This window comes from Schistocerca gregaria, chromosome 9 (genome assembly GCF_023897955.1).
Source record: "Schistocerca gregaria isolate iqSchGreg1 chromosome 9, iqSchGreg1.2, whole genome shotgun sequence".
NCBI classification, from domain to species: Eukaryota; Metazoa; Arthropoda; class Insecta; order Orthoptera; family Acrididae; genus Schistocerca; species Schistocerca gregaria.
In genome coordinates this window covers 140,062,257-140,084,179 of record NC_064928.1, presented here as the reverse complement: position 1 = coordinate 140,084,179, position 21,923 = coordinate 140,062,257, and the positions used below count along the sequence as shown (strand labels likewise).

The 21,923-nt window shown below is 45.5% G+C and overlaps 1 protein-coding gene across 1 annotated transcript in view; it reads left to right on the top strand.

Annotated features, from left to right (window-relative positions):
• LOC126291702 (uncharacterized) overlaps positions 1–21,373 on the top strand; it is an 82,214-nt gene extending 60,841 nt beyond the window's left edge. Inside the window, exons 6-7 of the mRNA XM_049985334.1 lie at positions 9,235–9,321; positions 21,097–21,373. Coding sequence (XP_049841291.1) covers positions 9,235–9,321; positions 21,097–21,333 — 324 coding nt within the window. The 3' untranslated portion in view covers positions 21,334–21,373. The remainder of the gene's footprint in view (positions 1–9,234; positions 9,322–21,096) is intronic.
• The last annotated feature ends 550 nt before the right edge of the window (positions 21,374–21,923 follow it).

Here is a 21,923-nt window from a genome sequence, read left to right as displayed (position 1 = left end):
TAAGAAATCCATTGTCCTACGGACTTAGCAGACACGCGCTTAGCCGGAGATCTTACCACTTCAGACGCTCGCCGCGAACAGACCGACCTGCGCTCCTACCGAGCGTGCTTCCCAAATACGAACGGAAGTGACCAGAGAGGCAGCTCCCTATACCAATATGACAAGGGACGGACAGGACCATACTAAGGACAGAAACCTCCTTGCTTTTAGAAAGCGTAGCTTCCTGTTCCGACGTTAGTCCTACTGTTCTCTAGCAGACAGGCTTGTCTGCTGCCATCCAGCATGCAACTAGAAATACATTTTCTCATTCATTCTTTCACACAGAAGGGAAGGGGGATGACAGTATCTTACCATATACAGTATATAAAAAAAAGCGGATGTAGGTTCCGTATGAGACTGTGTGACATGAACTACTGTGCTTTAAATAGTAGTAGTGTGACAGATCGTTCTTGTTTATGTGGAAAAGTAACACGTTTCACTGCTCAGTCTCCTCCCAGATAGTCAGAAACACCACAATTAATTTAGAAGTGGAATGTATGCCGTAAATGACAACAGATTTAAGAAATTAACATGAAAGGAATCCAACAGAGACATTTCACCTTGTATTACAGAGTGAACTATCCAGGAACGACTGACATCTGCCAACATAGTTTTACTTCCACCAGTCTCTCGTCTCCTACTATCCAAACCAAATTGAAGGTCTCTTGCATTCCTGGTTTCACTATTACTTTTACCAGAAAGTATATTTCGGGCAAATGGCTTACTCAGACTGATTTTTTTCTCTGTAGCGACGTGTGCACTGATAAAACTTGATTTCGTCCAATAGTTCTGCAAGGTGCGTGCAATTTCTTATGTGAAGTTCGGAAAATAGAACATACGGGAGTAAGAACCACCAGTCTCCTAGTGGAGTGGTAATGTGAAGAGAGGAGGAGGAGGAGGGGGAGATGGACACCGATATTGGAGGGGGTGGGGGGAAGGGGCAGGAGATGGTCAGAGAGAGGGTGAGGCGGAAATGGACAGAGAGAGCTGAGAGGAGCAGATGGGCAGAGAGGAAACGAGCAGATGGACGGAGAGAGGGGGAAGGGCTGATAGACAGAGAGAGGGGTAGGGGGAGATAAGCACAGAGAGGGGTTGGAGGAGATGGACAGAGGGAGGTGAAACGACGAGATGGACTAATATAAAATTGGAATAAATACACCGGTTTCTCAGCTGACAATAAATATTTACCAAATCCTATAAAAGCGGACCCCCCTGCTAGACAGTAGACATTGTAGGGAAATTAAAGAATAATACTTAGTACAACTGCTGCCTCTCTCCTTGGCACAGCAAAAGGTACCTTCGATGGTGAAATTTAAGGCACACAGGTAACTCTTCATAACATACAGTAGAACGGTGTCATTGCGACTTTATTAGTGACGGAGGGAAATTGGGATTATTACACTTGGATTACAACGCCTTACCTTTGAAATTTTTGGTGAACTCAATGTGTATATCATTAAGTATCAAAATACCGGATAGCCAAAAAGTCAGTATGAATTTGAAACCTTAATAAACCACGGAATAATGTAGATAGAGGGGTAAAAATTGACACACATGCTTGAAATGGCATGGGGTTTTATGAGAACCAAAAAAGAAACAAAGTTCACAAAATGTTCGACAGGTGGCGCTGGACAGCAAAACGTCAGTGACTGCGCATGACAATCGTTTATAAAAGGAGCTGTAATAAGAGAGAGAATCTCCCGTCACTCCGCTATCTTCCACTCCCTTGACCTTGAACGAGCCTATGACTGCGTGTGGCATTCTGGTCTCCTCTTCAAGCTCCAAACCATCTCCCTTCCTATTAACTACGTCTGTCTGATCGGCTCCTTTCTTTAACACCGTCCTTACTGTGTCACCATCCATAACATGGATTCCTACACCTTTTTCCCTCTGCCGGTGTGCCCCAAGGTACCGTCCTCTCCCCTCTTCTGTACCTTTTGTATACGGCGGACATGCCGCCACCTTCACCCCACATCCACCTTCTCCAGTACGCCGATGACACCGCCTTCCTTGCCCTTGCCCCCACCCTGCAGCGCTCCAAACACCTTCTCCAATCCCATCTCGACCGGTTCACTGCTTGGTGCAACCACTGGTTGCTTAAGGTCAATCCTTCAAAAACCCAGACGATCATTGTAGGCAAAACCATCCCTTCCTTCCGCCTAATCGATTTCTGCATCACCATCTATGACCATTCTATCGCCCTCACCCCCACCCTTAAGTACCTTGGCGTCACCGTCGACCATCGCCTCTCCTGGACCCCCCCACCACTGGACAATCCAAGCCAAGGCACGCTCCCGTCTCCTGAAGCTCCTTTCTGGCCGTAGATGGGGTCTGGACCCCTCCACCATCCTCCATACCTATAAATCCCTCATTCGCCCTGTCCTTTGCTACGAAAACCCTGCCTGGATCTCCATTCCCCATACCTTTTACAAATCCCTTCATATCCTAGAACGCCATGCTCTTCGCCTCGCCTATCGCATCCGTCTCCCCTCCCTCACGTGGACCCAGTACGACCTTATTCCGTGCCCTCACCTCCTTTTCCTCGAACAGATAAGGATCCTCTACACCTGCTGTAAACTTGGTCCTCCTCACCAGCTGGTCTCTCCCATCTTCTCCCGCCCCCGTCTGCTGCCGCACCTGTATTTTCACGTTCCCACCTGCCCTACCTCTCTCCCAAGGTGGCTTTCGCCAGGTCCCCCTCCCTGATGATGGCCTCCTCCCCTCCATCTACCCCTTCTACCAACTTTGATCCTCCCTCCCTCTTCCTGTGTTTGTTCCTATAGGCACCCTCTCTCCCTTCTCTCCCCCTTCCCTTCCTTCTCCCATTCACCCCACTCCTCACCTGGGCTTCCCCTACCCCCATACCTCCATTCCTCCTACTGTCTCCTCTGCCATTGGCATCTTTGCTCTCCCCTCTCTCTCCCTCACCCCCTTCTTCCCCTCTTGGAAAGTCACCGTACTCGCACACATTACGTGGACAATCGTGTGACGGAGATCATCGCCTAGTGCTTGTGAGTGGCGTCGTGTTCGTGCTCAAGTGTTCCAGTGTTTATCTGTGTGTGCTCCAACGTTCGCATGTGCCATCTATCATCTCTGTGTCCACATGTCTGAAGATTCTTATCTTGGACTCTGCGCCCGTGAGCGGCTCCGTGTGTTTTAATTTTGTATGTCTCCGTCTGCATATCCACCCTGTCTGTTCTACGATTGTCTTCATTTGTATCTTTAGTTTTATCTGTGGCCGAAGAGCGGCGTAATATGCCGCTGTTGGCCTACCTGTATCAGGTGTGAAATTGACAATAAAGGGAAAAAGAGAGAGAGAGAGATAGAGAGAAAGAATCAGATGCGCCAGCAATCGCAGCATGTTGACGTTACCTGAAAAGCCGCTTTTAGTGAAGCTGTATCATCAGAATGGAGAATGTGCTATTTCAGCCATAGGAAGGGGATTCGAGCGGGTAAAGGTCCGTTGAGAAATGCAGCTGTGGCGAGATTGATTTCGAAGTCAAAAGCCACGGGTTGTTTAAACGATAGACCCCATAGTGGCCGACCGAGCACAAGGCGTAATGCTGCTGAGACAGTTCAGGAAGAAATGGAGACTGTAGCGGGTCCGTCTGTACACGGGGAAGCCAGCGCTCGTGCACCGGCATTCCATACACTGCTGTTTGGGTGGCACTTAGGCGTACCCTCCGATGCTATCCATACGAAATCCATCAGCATATTGAGTTGTTACCTGGCGATTTAGTGAAGCGCAGGGCATTTGCGGTGTGGGCGTTTCAAAAGATGGCGGAAGGTGACGATTGATTGAGTAACGTGTTGTGGATCGACGAAGCTCATTTTACGCTCCGAGGGTCTGTCAACGCCCACAACTACAGAATTTCGGCTACCGAAAATCGTAGAACTGTCGTGGAAACTCCACTGCACGACGAGAAAGCCACAGTATGGATTGGATTTACCACATCTGCCGTTATCGGGCCTTTTTTCTTCAGGAAATGCGTGATTCTGGTTTTGTAACTGCTACCGTGACGGGTGAGAGGTACGCCGATATGTTACAGAATCACATCATCCCCAGCCTGGCTAATAAACACGTGCTGGAACGTACGATGTTTATGCAGGATGGCGCTCCACCACATATTGATAGACGCGTGAAAGATCTCTTGCGCGCAAAGTTTGGTGATGATCGTGTGCTCAGCCGCCACTTTCGTCATACTTGGCCTCCCAGGTCCCCAAATCTCAGTCCGTGCCATTATTGGCTTTGGGGTTACCTGAATTCGCAATTTGATAGTGATCGAGTGACATCTCTAGGGATGCTGAAAGACATCATCCCACGCCAATGCCTCACCATAACTCCGGACATGCTTCACAGTGCTGTTCACAACATTATTCCTCGACTACAGCCATTGTTGAGGAATGATGGTGGACATATTGAGCATTTCCTTTAAAGAACATCATCTTTGCTTTGTCTTACTTTGTTATGCTAATTATTGCTATTCTGATCAGATGAAGCGCCACCTGTCGGACATTTTTTGAACTTTTGTATTTTTTTTGTTATAATAAAACCTCATGTCATTCCAAACAAGTGTGTCAATTTGTACCTCTCTGTCTACATTATTCCGTGATTTATTCAGTTTTCAAATTTATACTGACTCTTTGATCACCCGGTATATTATTGTGTGGCACATTTGCTGAAGCAAAATATGATCAACACATAAAGCTAACGGCTAGTTCAAACTTTTGAACTTCATGAAAACAACTGCTATGAGACAAACAGCATGGGAAAGGTGTAAGAAGCTGACTGTCCACGTGGACCTACATATAAATTGAATTAGCGATCAACCGTTATGTAAATTTCATTAAAAGTTTATAACGTGTGGTTACCATCTAATTACGTAATTTGGCATAACTATGAATGTCACTGACGTAAGATATTCGTGCAACTGATAGCATCTCGCATTACATCACACACATAATAATAATGTATTCGGAAGCCACATACCGTTATTTTCGTTCTTTTGGTGGGACAGAAACAACTGTGTGAGGTTGCTAGCCTTGTTAATAGTCTACAACACCACATCAAATCCCGTTACAGTTCAGACGAGAGTGAGCGTTCATTTGACTGATGTGGAGTTTACTACACATGTCACTTGTCTCCTCTTGCGTAGCTCAAAACTTAATTCTCTTTTTAATTTAAATAATAATGTGGCAGTTTACATTCAAACTTACTTGTGTATTATAGTGCGGATCTTTTACTTCTTGGTTTTTGTATGCGATTTCATTTCAGTGTTTTACTAACATACGAAGCAAATCCGGAATGTAATGGCGATTCGATCACAGAAAATAGAAGCCCAATTAGAGAAAGGTTATATTTGCCGTTTTATTTCTCTACGAACGTACTTCACATTTCCACGTAATCGTCTTTCACTTCCAACAGGGGAAGTAACATGACTAAAGTGGCTAAAAACGAATAAAAATGATTTTGAAATTCGAAGTCTGTCTTTTTATCTGTCAAAGTTTGAATTTGTGTGTAATCGATGTACACACAGAAGCTTGCTAAATATTCAACACCATGTAACAGGCTAGTATAACGACTGTCGGATTTACATAAATGAGCTCTTATTTGGCAAAAAGCTTAACATTTGCTTCAAAAAGTATATGCTAAGACATGCTTACGGAGCCATATTCCACAAAAAAGAAGGTACTGTGTTGTCGTACGTCTTGCCGTTATTCGTGGAGTTTGAGTGAAGTGACAGAAACACAGAGGTCAGAACTAGATGTACAGGTGACAAGGCCAACAAGCGCACGTGTTACGTCATTTTCGGTGGGTCCGTGTGATAATAGGAGTCCTACAGGAAAAGACACGGTGACCACGTCATTCTGCGCTTTGCGAGGTTTGCCACACATATTCGCGGCAGATCCATACTACTACATATGGACAAGTCGTTTTTTTAGTATTGTTGAAAAAAAATTCGAAAAACGTACGAATTATTTACTTCATATTTTCACATGATACTCTAATGAATCGACGGATGGACCTAGGCTATATATTCTTAATACACGTAATATACAAATATATATGTAATGTATAAGGAGGGAACGTTGTTATCAAAAGTTGAGAAAAGCTTTTGTCTCAAGCACTTCAATTTTTACGTGTTACTTTAATGAACTTTCGTACGGACATAGGCTATACATTATTTAAATATGCATAATATATAAATATGTATACAATATATGACGGGGGAAACGATCCTTGCTGAAGTCTCGAAAGGTTTCTGACTGCTTTGTTTCAAATTTTTACACGATACTCTAATGACCATTCAGAGAGCTATACGATACATTTTCCTTAAACTGTAATGTATAGGTTTTCGGTTAAAACTGACTTCAAGAAGGAAAATGCTGTGCTATGAAAATGTGCGGTTTTTCAACTAATACACTGTCTTCTTTTTTCATGACAGTTATGTGCAAGATTTGCTACGTTTTCTTTAAGTCGTTCAGTTTTATCAAGAACAACCTACTTAATAGGTTCTTAATTTTTGTTAGTCTCGTCAATTTTTGATCATCTACAAATGCTCTCTTTAATTATAATATTTTTGCGCCTTCTTTCATGTCCTTGGGGTCGAGTGCTTCTCCGACGTAAGTTTAACAAGTTTCAGCATTGAACCAGCCAACAGATGGCCCTTAAGAAACCTGACCGCAATTTACCTGTTTATTTATTTATTTACTTATTTTGTGCTCCATTTGGGCGATGTCACTGTGTGTGTGTTCTAAAACAAATTTCTGCATAAATTAATAGAATCATTTGTTTTACTTTTAATCAGTAAGAACTCTCTGTAAAAACATATAAATATCAGAATTAATTACACTGAAATTGTTACATGCAATATATAGTATGCCTAGTACCGTACGGCTTGAGCATGCTAGCTCACGTCCCCAGGGGATAGGTGGGCCCTTCCTCGACCATTTCTGGGCGGAAATTTCACAGGGCGGAGAATACATGACACCGTTTCAACTACGATAGGGGGGGGGGGGGGGGGGAGGGGGGTCTTGTAAACCACTAGACAAACTTTTTTCTCCAATGTATATAATCTTTCTCCTTACACGTATTTTCAAGCAAAAATTCTACACATGTGCGATGTTTTGTTTTATTTCTCGCCATCATTTTTACAGAATACAGGAAAGCTGTATTTACGGCTTATGATTAGAATACTACTACGGAGCCTGAGTAGTCCGAAAGTTAGTAATCCTATCCATTCACAGACTAAAACATTGCGAAATGCTGTCGCTGAAGGTGCATGCCTCTCATGTGCACACATCAAAAAAACTTTTGCATCACCTCGGTTCCGAGAGTGCCGGAACCTGTACAGAAAATTGGAATAGAGATCAACATAAACATCCTTTCCGCCCTTTTTATTGCTCATGAAAACCACACATTGCATGTTGTACCACCATACAGCGAGACCTTCAGAGGTGGTGGTCCAGACTGCTGTACACACCTGTACGTCTCATATCTAGTAATACGGCCTCTTGCATTGATGTATGCCTGTATTCGTCGTGGCATATTATCCGCAAGTTCATCAAGGTACTGTTGGTCCAGTTTGTCCCACTCATCAACGGCGTAGACCCCTCTGAGTGGTTGGTGGATCACGTCGTCCATAAGCAGCCCTTTTCTATCTATCCCAGGCATGTACGATAGGGTTCATGTCTGCGAAACATGCTGGCTACTCTAGTCGACCGATGTCGTTCTCCTGAAGGAAGTCATTCGCAATATATGGGGGCGCCAATTGTCGTCCATGAAGACGAATGCCTCGCCAATAAGCTGTCGATATGGTTGCACTATCGGTCGGAGGATGCTTTTCACGTATCGTACAGCCCTTACTGCGCCTTCCTTGACCACCAGCGGCGTACGTCAGCCCCACATAATGCCACCCCAAACAGTAGGGAACCTCCACCTGGCTACACTCGCTGGACAGTGTGTCTAAGGCGTTCAGCCTGACCGTGTTACCTCCAAACACGTCTCCGATGATTGTCTGGTTGAAGGCATATGCGACACTCATCGGTGAAGAGAACGTGATACCAACTGATTGCTCCATTCGGGATGTTGCTGGACCCATCTGTACCGCGCTGCATTGTGTCGTGGTTGCAAAGATGGACCTCGCCGTGGACGTCGGGAGTGAAGTTGCACATCATGCAGCCTATTCCGCAAAGTTTGAGTTGTAACACGACGTCCTGTGAGTGCACGAAAATCATTATTCAACGTGGTGGCGTTGCTTTCAGGATTCCTCCGAGCCATAATCCGTAGGTAGCGGTCATCAACTGCAGTAGTAGCCCTTGGGCGGCCTGAGCGAGGCATGTCATCGACAGTTCCTGTTTCTTTGTGGCTCCTCCATATTGAACAATACCGTTATGGTTCACTCCGAGATGCATAGACACTTCCCTTGTTGACCAGATCGAACCGGCATGGTTGAACGACAGACTACACGAGCCGTGTACCTCTTTCCTGGAGGAATGACTGGAACTGATCGGCTGTCGGACCCCCTCTGCCTAATAGGCGCTGGTCATGCATGGTTGTTTGCATCTTTGAGCGGGTTTAGTGAGATCTCTGAACATTCAAAGGGACTGTGTCTGTGATACAATATCCATTGTCAACGTCTATCTTCAGAGTTCTGGGAAATGGGGTGATTCAAAACTTTTTTTGATGTGTGTTTATCAGATAAATAGGTGTTTGCATACCCTGTAGTATGTCTATAGTCCCAGCCAATTTACCTGTTCACTTTAAACAACTTAAGTATCCAATCAAGGTTTCGTTTACAGTAACAATAAACAATAAACAGAAAGGATAAGTGGCCAGGTTGGGGGGATTAAGTGAACATAGAGAAGAGCGATTAGGAGATGGACAGAAAGAGGCAAAGGAGGAGGAGATGGTGGAAGAGAGGGGAAAGATGGGCAGAGAGGAGAGGGGGGAGGAGGTTAGGATGTATATTCAATTCCCAAGCATCTTTAGCAATTGAGACGCTTTGCCAGGTTTGGTACTTCCATACAATTTCAAGGGGACTTCGCGACGAGATTTGGACTCAAAATGTATTTCCATTGTTGGAAAATATGTAGGCGTGTAAAATAGCTGTTTTTTCCTCAGTGGATTGTTGCTAATTTTTCTATTGCGATAAAGATAGTAAAAATGCATTGACATAGTCCCATGGTTTGCAGTTTGCTGTATCCTTGGTCGCTGCAAAGGTGCGAAGAAAATGTCTGAATCTCATATACCACAAGGCCAGGAAGAAAGGGCATTTGACGGTAAGTACGACGGTTGTTGACAATAAATGTTTTTTTAACTATGATGGAAGTGTCACGCTAAGATATGTGGAGATCTTATGATGACATTGTCTGACCATTTGTGTAAAAGTTGTATACTGATTGTGTTTTAACACAACTGATACTACAATGCAGTTTTTCATTGGTCCATACATATAAAAAATTTACAGTATTTTGTTTGAGTAGAATTATAATATTAGAGGTATTTGCACGAAACTGCTCTATTGTAACCGAGGAGACCAATTTTAGTTTCTTAACTTCACCTTCAATAGATTTACAATAAAACATACAAAAATTATATGTTTTTGCTTATATTAACGAAGATAATGATAACATTAATAGATTAAACCGAAACATTTGAACAAATACATGGCAATAAATATTTTGGAAGGGTGGATTGTTACATGTAGTATATGAAAGATAACACTAAAATCAGCATTGAAAGCGTATATTAAGTGTTTTATGCCCTGCGCGACGTCATGAAGATCAAATATACCTATAGCAAGGCCAAAACGGGCATCTGTCGATCTCTTACACTGCACTTTTAACACACGCGGTACGAAGGATTTTCGAGAGGAAACTTGCAAAGTGTTTGGTGTAATGAAGGACCATGTCACTAAGGGATGGCGAATGCTCAAGAATTAATTAAAGAACCTAACATTATAGCAAAGCTAAATGCTAGGAACATTAAGTGGATTGATAATGTAATTAGATCACACGTATACATGAGTATTGCCTTAAAAGAATTCTAATAAGGAGGAAAACAATAAGGACAGCTGATTTTATAATGATCTCGAAACGAATGTAAGATTTTCGAAAATTACGAATTGGAGAGACAACTGGAATGAAAAACAAGTCTGTCTAACCATTGTTGCGTCAACTACAAAGGCCTTACATAGCTTGTAATTACGTCAAAATAATAATATAATGATAACATTAATAGTAATATCAAAATATTTGACTGTTCTGTAAGAGTGAAAGGTGCATGGACACATTCAATCACTAATTCAGATACTACAAGAATAATAGCTCCAATATCACTAAAGTCATCGACCTGAAAATATGCATTACCTTTGACAGATATGAAACCCTTTGTTAGCTCACATAAAATCAGCCTCCTAAATATCGAAGAAGGAACACAAATTATCATGAATTCCCGTCGGTTGCCTAGAAATTCCTACTGCTTTAGTACGGTTCTAAGAATCAATCTTGAAGCGCAGTTTCCTGAACTTAATTAACACGATTGGTCTGTCGATGACATTCGCAGTAATTGCCGCAGTGGGAACTCATTTTAACTTACTTATGCGACTCGTAGACTGAGAGTCTGGAAAACCTTACCTTAGATGTTGAAATTCAGAGACATGAAATAGATTCGGCGTAGTATGCTCAAGAGGTGGGAGGTGTAGGATGATATGGCTTTTAATTTATTTTACGGTGGAGGGGAAGAGAGGAATATTGTACTACAGTTATGCAAATCGATCGCCATTAACCTTGATAATGTATATTACAAAATAGCAAGCGTTCACTGTATATCGTTACACTTAACACAGGTCGTCAATACCTGAAACCATACACATGTGAGACCACCGACCACAGGAGTGGTGCAGAGGCAACGGAAAAAAGCATGCGAAGTTCAGAAGAACGCGAAATCCCGAAGATTGTCTAAAATTTACAGACAAGCGAAATTTGGCACGGACTTCAATGCGAGATGCCTTTAATAGGTTCCACAACGAAACATTGTCTCAAATTTGGTAGGAAATCCGAAGAAATCCTGGTCGTATGTAAAGTACACAAGTACACAAGACGCAGTCAATACCTTCACTGCGCAGTGCCGATGGTACTGTTACCGACGACTGTGCCGCTAAAGCGGAGTTATTGAACACAATTTTCCGAAATTCCTTCACCGGGGAAGACGAATGGAATATTCCAGAATTTGAAACACGAACAGCTGATAGCAAAAGTTTCTTAGAAGTAGATACCTTAGGGGTTGCGAAGCAACTCAAGTCACTTGATACGGACAAGTCTTCAGGTCCGGATCGTATACCGATTAGGTTTCTTTCAGATTACGCCGATACAATAGCTCCCTACTTAGCAATCTTATACAACTGCTCGCTCACTGATAGATCTATACGTACAGATTGGAAAATTGCACAGGTCGCACCAGTGTTTAAGAAGGGTAGTAGGGGTAATCCATCGAACTACAGACCTATATCATTGACGTCGGTTTGCAGTAGGGTTTTGGAGCATATACTGTATTCAAACATTATGAAACACCTCAAAGGGAACGATCTATTGATACGTAATCAGAATGGTTTCAGAAAACATCATTCTTATGCAATGCAGCTAGCTCTTTATTCGCACGAAGTAATGGCCACTATCGACAGGGGATCTCAAGTTGATTCCGTATTTCTAGATTTTTGGGAAAGCTTTTGAAACCGTTCCTCACAAGCGACTTCTAATCAAGCTGTGGGCCTATGGGGTATCGCCTCAGTTGTGCGACTGGATTCGTGATGTCCTGTCAGGAAGGTCGCAGTTCGTAGTAATAGACGGCAAATCATCGAGTAAAACTGAAGTGATATCAGATGTTCGCCAGGGAAGCGTCCTGGGACCTCTGCTGTTCCTGATCTATATAAATGACCTGGGTGACAATCTGAGCAGTTCTCTTAGGTTTTTCGCAGATGATACTGTAATTTACCGTCTAGTAAGTCATCCGAAGACCAGTATCAGTTGCAAAGCGATTTAGAAAAGATTGCTGTATGGTGTGTCAGGTGGCAGTTGACGCTAAATAACGAAAAGTGTGAGGTGATCCACATGCGTTCCAAAAGAAATCGGTTGGAATTCGATTACTTGATAAATAGTATAATACCTGGGTGTAAAAATCATGAGCAACTTCAGTTGGAAAGACCAAATATATAATATTGTGGGGAAAGCGAGCCAAAGGTTGCGTTTCATTGGCAGGACACTTAGAAGATGCAACAAGTCCACTAAAGAGACAGCTTACACTACACTCGTTCCTCTTCTGTTAGAATATTGCTGCACGTTGTGGGATCCTTACCAGGTGGGATTGACGGAGGACAACGAAAGGGTGCAAAAAAGGGCAGCTCGTTTTGCATTATCGCGTAATAGGGGAGAGAGTGTGGCAGATATGATACGCAAGTTGGGATGGAAGTCATTAAAGCAAAGACGTGTTTCGTCGCGGCGAGATCTATTTACGAAATTTCAGTCACCAACTTTCTCTTCCGAATGCGAAAATATTTTGTTGAGCCCAACCTACATAGGAATGATCATCAAAATAAAATAAGAGACATTAGAGCTCGAACAGAAAGGTTTAGGTGTTCGTTTATCTGACCACTGTCCTTATATGCTCGCTTTGCAACGTTACGCCCAGATATTTAAAGGACGTGACTGTGTCAGCAGGACATTACTAATGTTGTATCCGAACATTACGAATTTGTATCTCCTACTCATCCGCATTAACTGGCGATTTGGGAATTGCTCCTGGGAGAAGCCGACAGGCAGTTGCACTACAAATTGTTGAAAAAGTTTCTGTTGCCATGGCGGAGAATGCTGGACGCATTGTGTGGTTTGAACGTGAGCGCAGCGAAGGGGACAGCCTGTGTCCCAGCTGAGAAGTTCCGGGCAGCAGTAGAGCAATGTCCAGTGTGGTTCCAGGCTCTACGCCGCAGACGGCAGTCCCGTTACGTAACGCTTGCAGCCTGGGACTTAGAACCGGTATGCAGTTAACAAACTTTATCCTCTAATTTGGAAATTAAAATGAGTTTCTTTCAACGTCGTGCAGGTGGTTGTTGTCTTGCAAACATCCCCATCTGTTGACTCAGGGATCCAGACGTGGCTGCGCGATCCGTTAGAGCCATGCACATAAGATGCCTGTCATGTCGACGGCTAGTGATACGAGGCCGTTGGGATCCATCACGGCGTTCCGTAGTACCCTCCTGGGGAGCGGACCGAGTGGTCCTTCTCTGCCTCTATCGCACCTTAGTGCGCTCGAGATTGGACTATGGAAGCATAGTTTACTCCTCTGTTCGGCCGTCTATTCTTCGGCATCTCTATCCACCACCGTGGATTGCGTTTAATGTCTGGAGCTTTCTACACCAGCCCTGTGGAAAGCCTTTATGCTGAGACTGCTGAACCTCCGCTGTCCAATAGGCGAGCTGTCCTTCTGAGTCGTTATGCTAGCCATCTGTCTTCCATGCCTGCTAATACAGCCCATGACATTTTTTTCGACGCCTCTTTGGATTCAGGGTATGGGGCCTCGCTTCCTCCCTACTACCACCGGGAGTCCGCTTCCGTCAACTGCTCCATTCTCTTTCCTTCCACTTTCCTAAAACTTTCTTGACAACTTGGGGTACAGCACCACCTTGGCTCCGACCCCAGACCTGCCTGCTCCGTGACCTTTGTAGTTTCCCAAGGATAGTACCCCTTCTCTTGATTATCGTCGGGCATTTGCTGCTCTATGCGCACAAATGAAGGATGCCACATTTATTTACACTGATGGCTCAAAAACATCGTTTGGTGATGGGAGTGCCTATATTGTTGGCGAGATCCCAAATCGATTTCGGCATCCCGACCAGTGTTCGGTTTATACTGCGGAGCTTTACGCTGTTCCCCAGGCTGTCCACTACATCCGTCGCCATCAGCGGATACAGTATGTTATCTGCTCAGATTCTCTCAGCTCTCTCCTCAGTCTCCAAGCTCTCTATCCTGTCCATCTTCTGCTCCACCGGATTCAGGACTGCCTCCACATGCTCCACTTGGGGGCTTCTCTGTGGCGATCCTCTGGATCCCAGGACATGTTGTGGAAATGAGGCCGCCGACTTAGCGGCCAAGACTGCAGTCTCTCTTCAGCCAGCTACTCGCATGATTCCCTTCACCGATCTACGGAGTGTTGTTCTTTTATGGCACGCACATTGGTCGACACTTCAGAATAATAAATTGCGGGACGTGAAAGCTCCTCCCTGTGCTTGGACCTCTTCCTCCCGAACTCGTCGTCGGGAGGAGGTAATTTTAACTAGACTCCGGATAGGGCACTGTCTTTTTAGCCATCGACATCTTTTAAGCGGCGATCCTCCCCCACTCTGTCCCCACTGCTCTCAGCTGTGGACGGTGAGACACCTTTTACTTGAGTGCTCCTATTTTACTCCGTTACGCGCCTGTCTACAGCCGTCGCCTGATATATCTTACATTTTAGCAGATGACTCGCGCTCAGCCGATCGCGTTCTCGAGTTCATTAGTGCCAGTTAGATGACGTCAGTCATTTGACGCTCTTTTGGGGGACAAACAACCCCCCTCCTATAGTGATTTCTTAAGCTTTCCTTCCGCTCTTAGTTTCCCTACTTTTTTGAGTTTCGCTCTCATTACTGATGGTTTCCAGTTTCGTTTTTTTACCTTTTCCTAAGTGACAGACCGGGCGCTAATCACCGAAGCAGTTTTGCGCTCTAAAACCATTAAAACAATGTCATTGGGTCTGGACCAATGCGTGCAGCAATGTCGCGATAAGATAAACCGCAATCGCGATAGCCTAGAATCCAAACTTCATGAAAGTTGGAAACGTGATGGTACGCATTTCTTCTCCTTACACGAGACATCACAACAAAGTTTCACCAGGCAACGCCAGTCAACTGGTGTTTGCGTATGAGAAGTCGGTTCGAAATTTTCCTCATGTCAGCACGTAGTAGGTGTCGTCACCGGCGCCAACGTTGTGTGAATGCTCTGAAAAGCTAATCATTTGCATATCACAGCATCTTCTTCCTGTCGGTTAAATTTCGCGCCTGTAGCACGTCATCTCCTTGGGGCAGCAATTTTAATGACCAGTAGTGTATCTGCAATTCTTGTCGCAATTTAACATTTACTCGCAAAGTTCTGTTCCGCATTGATTGTTTTATGTGCAACTGCCTGTACATCATGGTTTCCTCGCAAGTAAAACTTTTAACACACTCCTGGAAATTGAAATAAGAACACCGTGAATTCATTGTCCCAGCAAGGGGAAACTTTATTGACACATTCCTGGGGTCAGATACATCACATGATCACACTGACAGAACCACAGACACATAGACACAGGCAACAGAGCATGCACAATGTCGGCACTAGTACAGTGTATATCCACCTTTCGCAGCAATGCAGGCTGCTATTCTCCCATGGACACGATCGTAAAGATGCTGGATGTAGTCCTGTGGAACGGCTTGCCATGCCATTTCCACCTGGCGCCTCAGTTGGACCAGCGTTCGTGCTGGACGTGCAGACCGCGTGAGACGACGCTTCATCCAGTCCCAAACATGCTCAATGGGGGACAGATCCGGAGATCTTGCTGGCCAGGGTAGTTGACTTACACCTTCTAGAGCACATTGGGTGGCACGGGATACATGCGGACGTGCATTGTCCTGTTGGAACAGCAAGTTCCCTTGCCGGTCTAGGAATGGTAGAACGATGGGTTCGATGACAGTTTGGATGTACCGTGCACTATTCATTGTCCCCTCGACGATCACCAGAGGTGTACGGCCAGTGTAGGAGATCGCTCCCCACACCATGATGCCGGGTGTTGGCCCTGTGTGCCTCGGTCGTATGCAGTCCTGATTGTGGCGCTCACCTGCACGGCGCCAAATACGCATACGACCATCATTGGCACCAAGGCAGAAGCGACTCTCATCGCTGAAGACGACACGTCTCCATTCGTCCCTCCATTCACGCCTGTCGCGACGCCACTAGAGGCGGGGTGCACGATGTTGGGGCGTGAGCGGAAGACGGCCTAACGGTGTGCGGGACCGTAGCCTAGCTTCATGGAGACCGTTGCGAATGGTCCTCGCCGATACCCCAGGAGCAACAGTGTCCCTAATTTGCTGGGAAGTGGCGGTGCGGTCCCCTACGGCACTGCGTAGGATACTACGGTCTTGGCATGCATCCGTGCGTCGCTGCGGTCCGGTCCCAGGTCGACGGGCACGTGCACCTTCCGCCGACCACTGGCGACAACATCGATGTACTGTGGAGACCTCACGCCCCACGTGTTGAGCAATTCGGCGGTACGTCCACCCGGCCTCCCGCATGCCCACTATACGACCTCGCTCAAAGTCCGTCAACTGCACATACGGTTCACGTCCACGCTGTCGCGGCATGCTACCAGTGTTAAAGACTGCGATGGAGCTTCGTATGCCACGGCAAACTGGCTGACACTGACGGCGGCGGTGCACAAATGCTGCGCAGCTAGCGCCATTCGACGGCCAACACCGCGGTTCCTGGTGTGTCCGCTGTGTCGTGCGTGTGATCATTGCTTGTACAGCCCTCTCGCAGTGTCCGGAGCAAGTATGGTGGGTCTGACACACCGGTGTCAATGTGTTCTTTTTTCCATTTCCAGGAGTGTATATTCGGAGGACTGCATGTACAGTCTATTTCGCTAATTCCATGTTCAGCCTTTACCTATATTCATGTTAGTCTAACATTACTATTTTCCAAAGCAATTCCTTGTTTTCCTCAGAACGCGATATCGAGGGATGCCGAGATCTCTGTACCTCATTATACCATTAAATCAAACTTTCCTGTGTGTATGTCATAACTTCTTTGTGCTGACATTCTATTTGATGCTTCATTTTTGCGGGCGTTGCGTGCAATAATGTTGACAAAGCTGCACTATATTTCAACGAGACAGCTGGTCGTCATCTTCAGGTACTCACTGACTTGTCGCTGCAGTGGATATCCAATATAGGCGCCGGCTCGCTAGAAAAGCGCTGACGCGAAGGGGTTGGGCTGTAACGCCATCTTACAAGGGGAGGCCGCCAATTGTGAAATTCAGATTCGATTCATACTGCGCATAATAAAAGCTCATTTCCAGAGGTGTAACATGGCAAAGCACCAAGACGCACTTCTCAGCCGTTGTCGAGAAAATCGACAGTTAAAAGAAACCGTTGTGATGAAATACTCTCTACGATTAATAATTTTTTAAAGCGTCGTGGCGCAGCGGTAAGCGCTCGGGTTCGTAATCCGAAGGTCGCCGGATCGAATCTCGCGCCATGCAAGCATTTCTTTAGTATTTGTTTTTTTGTAATATATATACAGGGTGTTTCAAAAATGACCGGTATATTTGAAACGGCAATAAAAACTAAACGAGCAGCAATAGAAATACACCGTTTGTTGCAATATGCTTGGGACAACAGTACATTTTCAGGCGGACAAACTTTCGAAATTACAGTAGTTACAATTTTCAACAACAGATGGCGCTGCAAGTGATGTGAAAGATATTGAAGACAACGCAATCTGTGGGTGCGTCATTCTGAACGTCGTCTTTCTGCTGTAAGCGTGTGCTGTTCACAACGTGCAAGTGTGCTGTGGACAACATGGTTTATTCCTTAGAACAGAGGATTTTTCTGGTGTTGGAATTCCACCGCCTAGAACACAGTGTTGTTGCAACAAGACGAAGTTTTCAACGGAGGTTTAATGTAACCAAAGGACCGAAAAGCGATAGAATAAAGGATCTGTTTGAAAAATTTCAACGGACTGGGAACGTGACGGATGAACGTGCTGGAAAGGTAGGGCGACCGCGTACGGCAACCACAGAGGGCAACACGCAGCTAGTGCAGCAGGTGATCCAAGAAGCGGGCTCGGGTTTCCGTTCGCCGTGTTGCAGCTGCGGTCCAAATGGCGCCAACGTCCACGTATCGTCTCATGCGCCAGAGTTTACACCTCTATCAATACAAAATTCAAACGCGGCAACCCTTCAGCGCCGCTACCATTGCTCCACGAGAGACATTCGCTAACGATATAGTGCACAGGATTGATGACGGCGATATGCATGTGGGCAGCATTTGGTTTACTGACGAAGCTTATTTTTACCTGGACGGCTTCGTCAATAAACAGAACTGGCGCATATGGGAACCAAAAAGCCCCATGTTGCAGTCCCATCGTCCCTGCATCCTCAAAAAGTACTGGTCTGGGCCGCCATTTCTTCCAAAGGAATCATTGGCCCATTTTTCAGATCCGAAACGATTACTGCATCACGCTATCTGGACATTCTTCGTGAATTTGTGGCGGTACAAACTGCCTTAGACGACACTGCGAACACCTCGTGGTTTATGCAAGACGGTACCTGGCCACATCGCACGGCCGACGTCTTTAATTTCCTGAATGAATATTTCGATGATCGTGTGATTGCTTTGGGCTATCCGAAACATAGAAGAGGCGGCGTGGATTGGCCTCCCTATTCGCCAGACATGAAGCCCTGTGACTCTTTCTGTGGGGACACTTGAAAGACCAGGTGTACCACCAGAATCCAGAAACAATTGAACAGCTGAAGCAGTACATCTCATCTGCATGTGAAGCCATTCCGCCAGACACGTTGTCAAAGGTTTCGGGTAATTTCATTCAGAGACTACGCCATATTATTGCTACGCATGGTGGAATGTGGAAAATATCGTACTATAGAGTTTCCCAGACCGCAGCGCCATCTGTTGTTGAAAATTGTAATTACTGTAATTTCGAAAGTTTGTCAGCCTGAAAATGTACTGTTGTCCCAAGCATATTGCAACAAACTGTGTATTTCTATCGTTGCTCGTTTAGTTTTTATTGCCGTTTCAAATATACTGGTCATTTTTGAAACACCGTATATATTCCCGGCAATCAGTTGCAACAATTATGCATATAATAAGTTGTTGAAAGTCGTTTGTCGTGGAAATACTGGCGACTTCGAACATCATTATGTTTTCCCCAAACAAAGTTGTGTTTCACAAATGTTATTAATTGTCTTCATAATGTTAACCACGTATAGTTAACGGAAGACGTAGAAACGATATTCCGAAACGAATACGTATAGCGTAAGTCAAACGTTCGAATTAGAATAGAGACCCCACGAACACAAATTTGCTGTGGCAGGTATGAAATATCAACTCCGTTACTCGCTCGTTACACTTGAAGGACAGATGTTGAATGGGCCTAAACGAGCCACCGCATAACAGCGTAGTTGCCTGCTAACTTCGAAAGAAGGTAGATGCGGTCCCTAGCGCACCATCGCAAGTGATGACGATGATGGGTTGTGTTAAAGGCGACCTTGGGCTAAGGACATCTGGGATATATAAAACCTGTGCCTGTGTGGGAAAACATACTTTGGACAGACAGATGCGCTGAAAATAGACGTCATACCAAATCGGGTCAGCCAGGAAAGTCTGCTATTCTAAGCACTATCTTCACAAGGAACATAGCATGAACTATGGAGAGACATAGATGCTTTCGTCTGCCTCCACGTGCCGAGACTCTATCATTAAAGAAGCTATCGGAACGTGCGTAAGTAACAAGAGACACTGGATTTCAACACAGAAAGGAATGGGAATTAGCAATGGCGACACTAAGGCATCGCGGCCGCAGACCAAGGAATCCAATGAGTCGACTCAGGCGGGGAATCTGAGTCGGCACTTACACTGGGTGCCAACCCTCCACCCACGCGAACGCAGGGCTGTGGCTTGCGAAAGCGCAGACCGTGGTCAATTTCTCTGGTAAGGGGCTCTGGTCGATTCTGCGCTCTATGATGACGTTATAGCCCCACCCACCGGCGCCTGCGTTTTTCTAGCGAGTTTTCTGGCGAGGCACTGCACCAAAACACCAGTAACCACCTGAAGATGACGAGTGGCTATCTCATTGAAGTACCGTGCAGCTTTCACAGCCGTGCAGCATTCCCGTCAGATCACCGAAGTTAAGCACTGTCGGGCTCGGATAGCACTTGGAAGGCTGACCATCCAGGTCTGCCGAGCGCTGTTGGCAAGCGGGGATCACTCAGGCTTGTGAGGCCACCTGAGGAGCTACTTGACTTAGAAACAGCGGCTCCAGCTTCGAAATCTGACTACGGCCCGGAAGGTGGTGTGCTGACTGTGTACCCCTCCATACCCGTATCCAGTAAGGAGGATGACACGGCGGTCGATCGGTACCGTTGGGGCTCTCGAGGCCTGTTCGGACGAGGCATAGTTTCACAACATTATCCGACGCGACGACCGTGAACCACTGAAGCACTTATTAGATCAGGAATGTCTCAAACACCACAACGAAATTAATTTTAAAATATTCGCTGTTAGGGAGAACAGACTACAAATTTTTTAGGTATGCTACTCACACTAGCCTACCTCTATTTTACTGGCACAAAACATTCATCTATTCGCTGTAAGAATGCGCCTTATTTTGAAACACATTTTTTTTACATGACAGTAGTACAAACATCTACTGTGAGAGAATGAGATTTTCACTCTGCAGCGGAGTGTGCCCTTATATGAAACTTTCTGCCAGATTAAAACTGTGTGCCGGACCGAGACTCGAACTCGGGACCTTTGCCTTTCGCGGGTAAGTGCTCTACCAACTGAGCTAGCCAAGCACGACCCACGCGTCGTCCTCACAGCTTTACTTCCGTCAGTACCTCGCCTCCTACCTTCCAAACGTTACAGAAGCTCTCCTCCGAACCTTTCAGAACTAGCACTCCTGAAAGAAAGGATATTGCGGAGACATGGCTTAGCCACAGCAGGAGAGCTTCTGTAAAGTTTGGAAGGTAGGAGGCGAGGTACTGGCGGAAGTAAAGCTGTGAGGAGAGGGTCTGAGTCGTGCTTAGTTAGCTCCGTTGGTAGAGTACTTGCCCGCGGAAGGCAAAGGTCCCGAGTTCGAGTCTCGGTCCGGCACACCGTTTTAATCTGGCAGAAAGTTTCATTTACAGTGAGAGTTTTTATTACACTAATACAGTGCCACGTTTACACGCTAAAGACTGATGTTGTTTTTCAGGTGTGCACCTTCCTCCTGGCAGTTGAGAACTTGAGAATATCAGAAGAAGTTATGTTTTTTGGCCAGAAGAGAGAAAGGAGCAGTTTCAGCTACAGTTTTGTCACGGAGGTTCCAGATGGTGGCGCCACACCCCAGACAGACGTGCTGTCTTCAGTGACCACCAGTGGCAGTGGGCAGTCAGAGGCACAGAACACGAGGACAGACGAAAGTGGCATCCACTCGTTTCTGAGCTACTGAGCCAGCCTCTCTAGACACAAATAACGTATCTTATGTCAAATGAAGTACACGGCGTTTCAAAGAGAATAACCTGATTTCAAAACTCAATATTTATTGATAAAAACATACTACAAACATGGGATTCATTGCAAAATACTCACAAAATCCAGACAATTGCAAAATTCATCATGAACTTTAGACAATGTATCTGCTTTTACGTAAGTTATGGCTGCTGTTATTCTGTTCTTCACTTCATCCATGTCACGAGCTACAGAAGATGCGAACACACTTTCCTTCACATATACCCACAAGAAGAAATCGCATTTAGTCCTGTCTGGCGACCTCGGAAGCCAAGAATGCAGAGTAGTGTATGGGGTCCTGTGCTCCCTATCTAACGTTGGGGCAGAGCGGCATTGAGAAACTGACGCACGGTGTTGTGCCATTGTGGTGGAGCTCCATCGTGTTCGAAAATGAAGTCATCGGAGTCCTGGCGTGTAGGCTTTCGTGGACTCCGCTCAAACGTCTGTCGGATTCTTTCCACCATACTATCATCTGGTCTCTTACTTTTGCTCAAGCAACCTGTCTCTTCAAATTGGTGAAACCAGCGACGA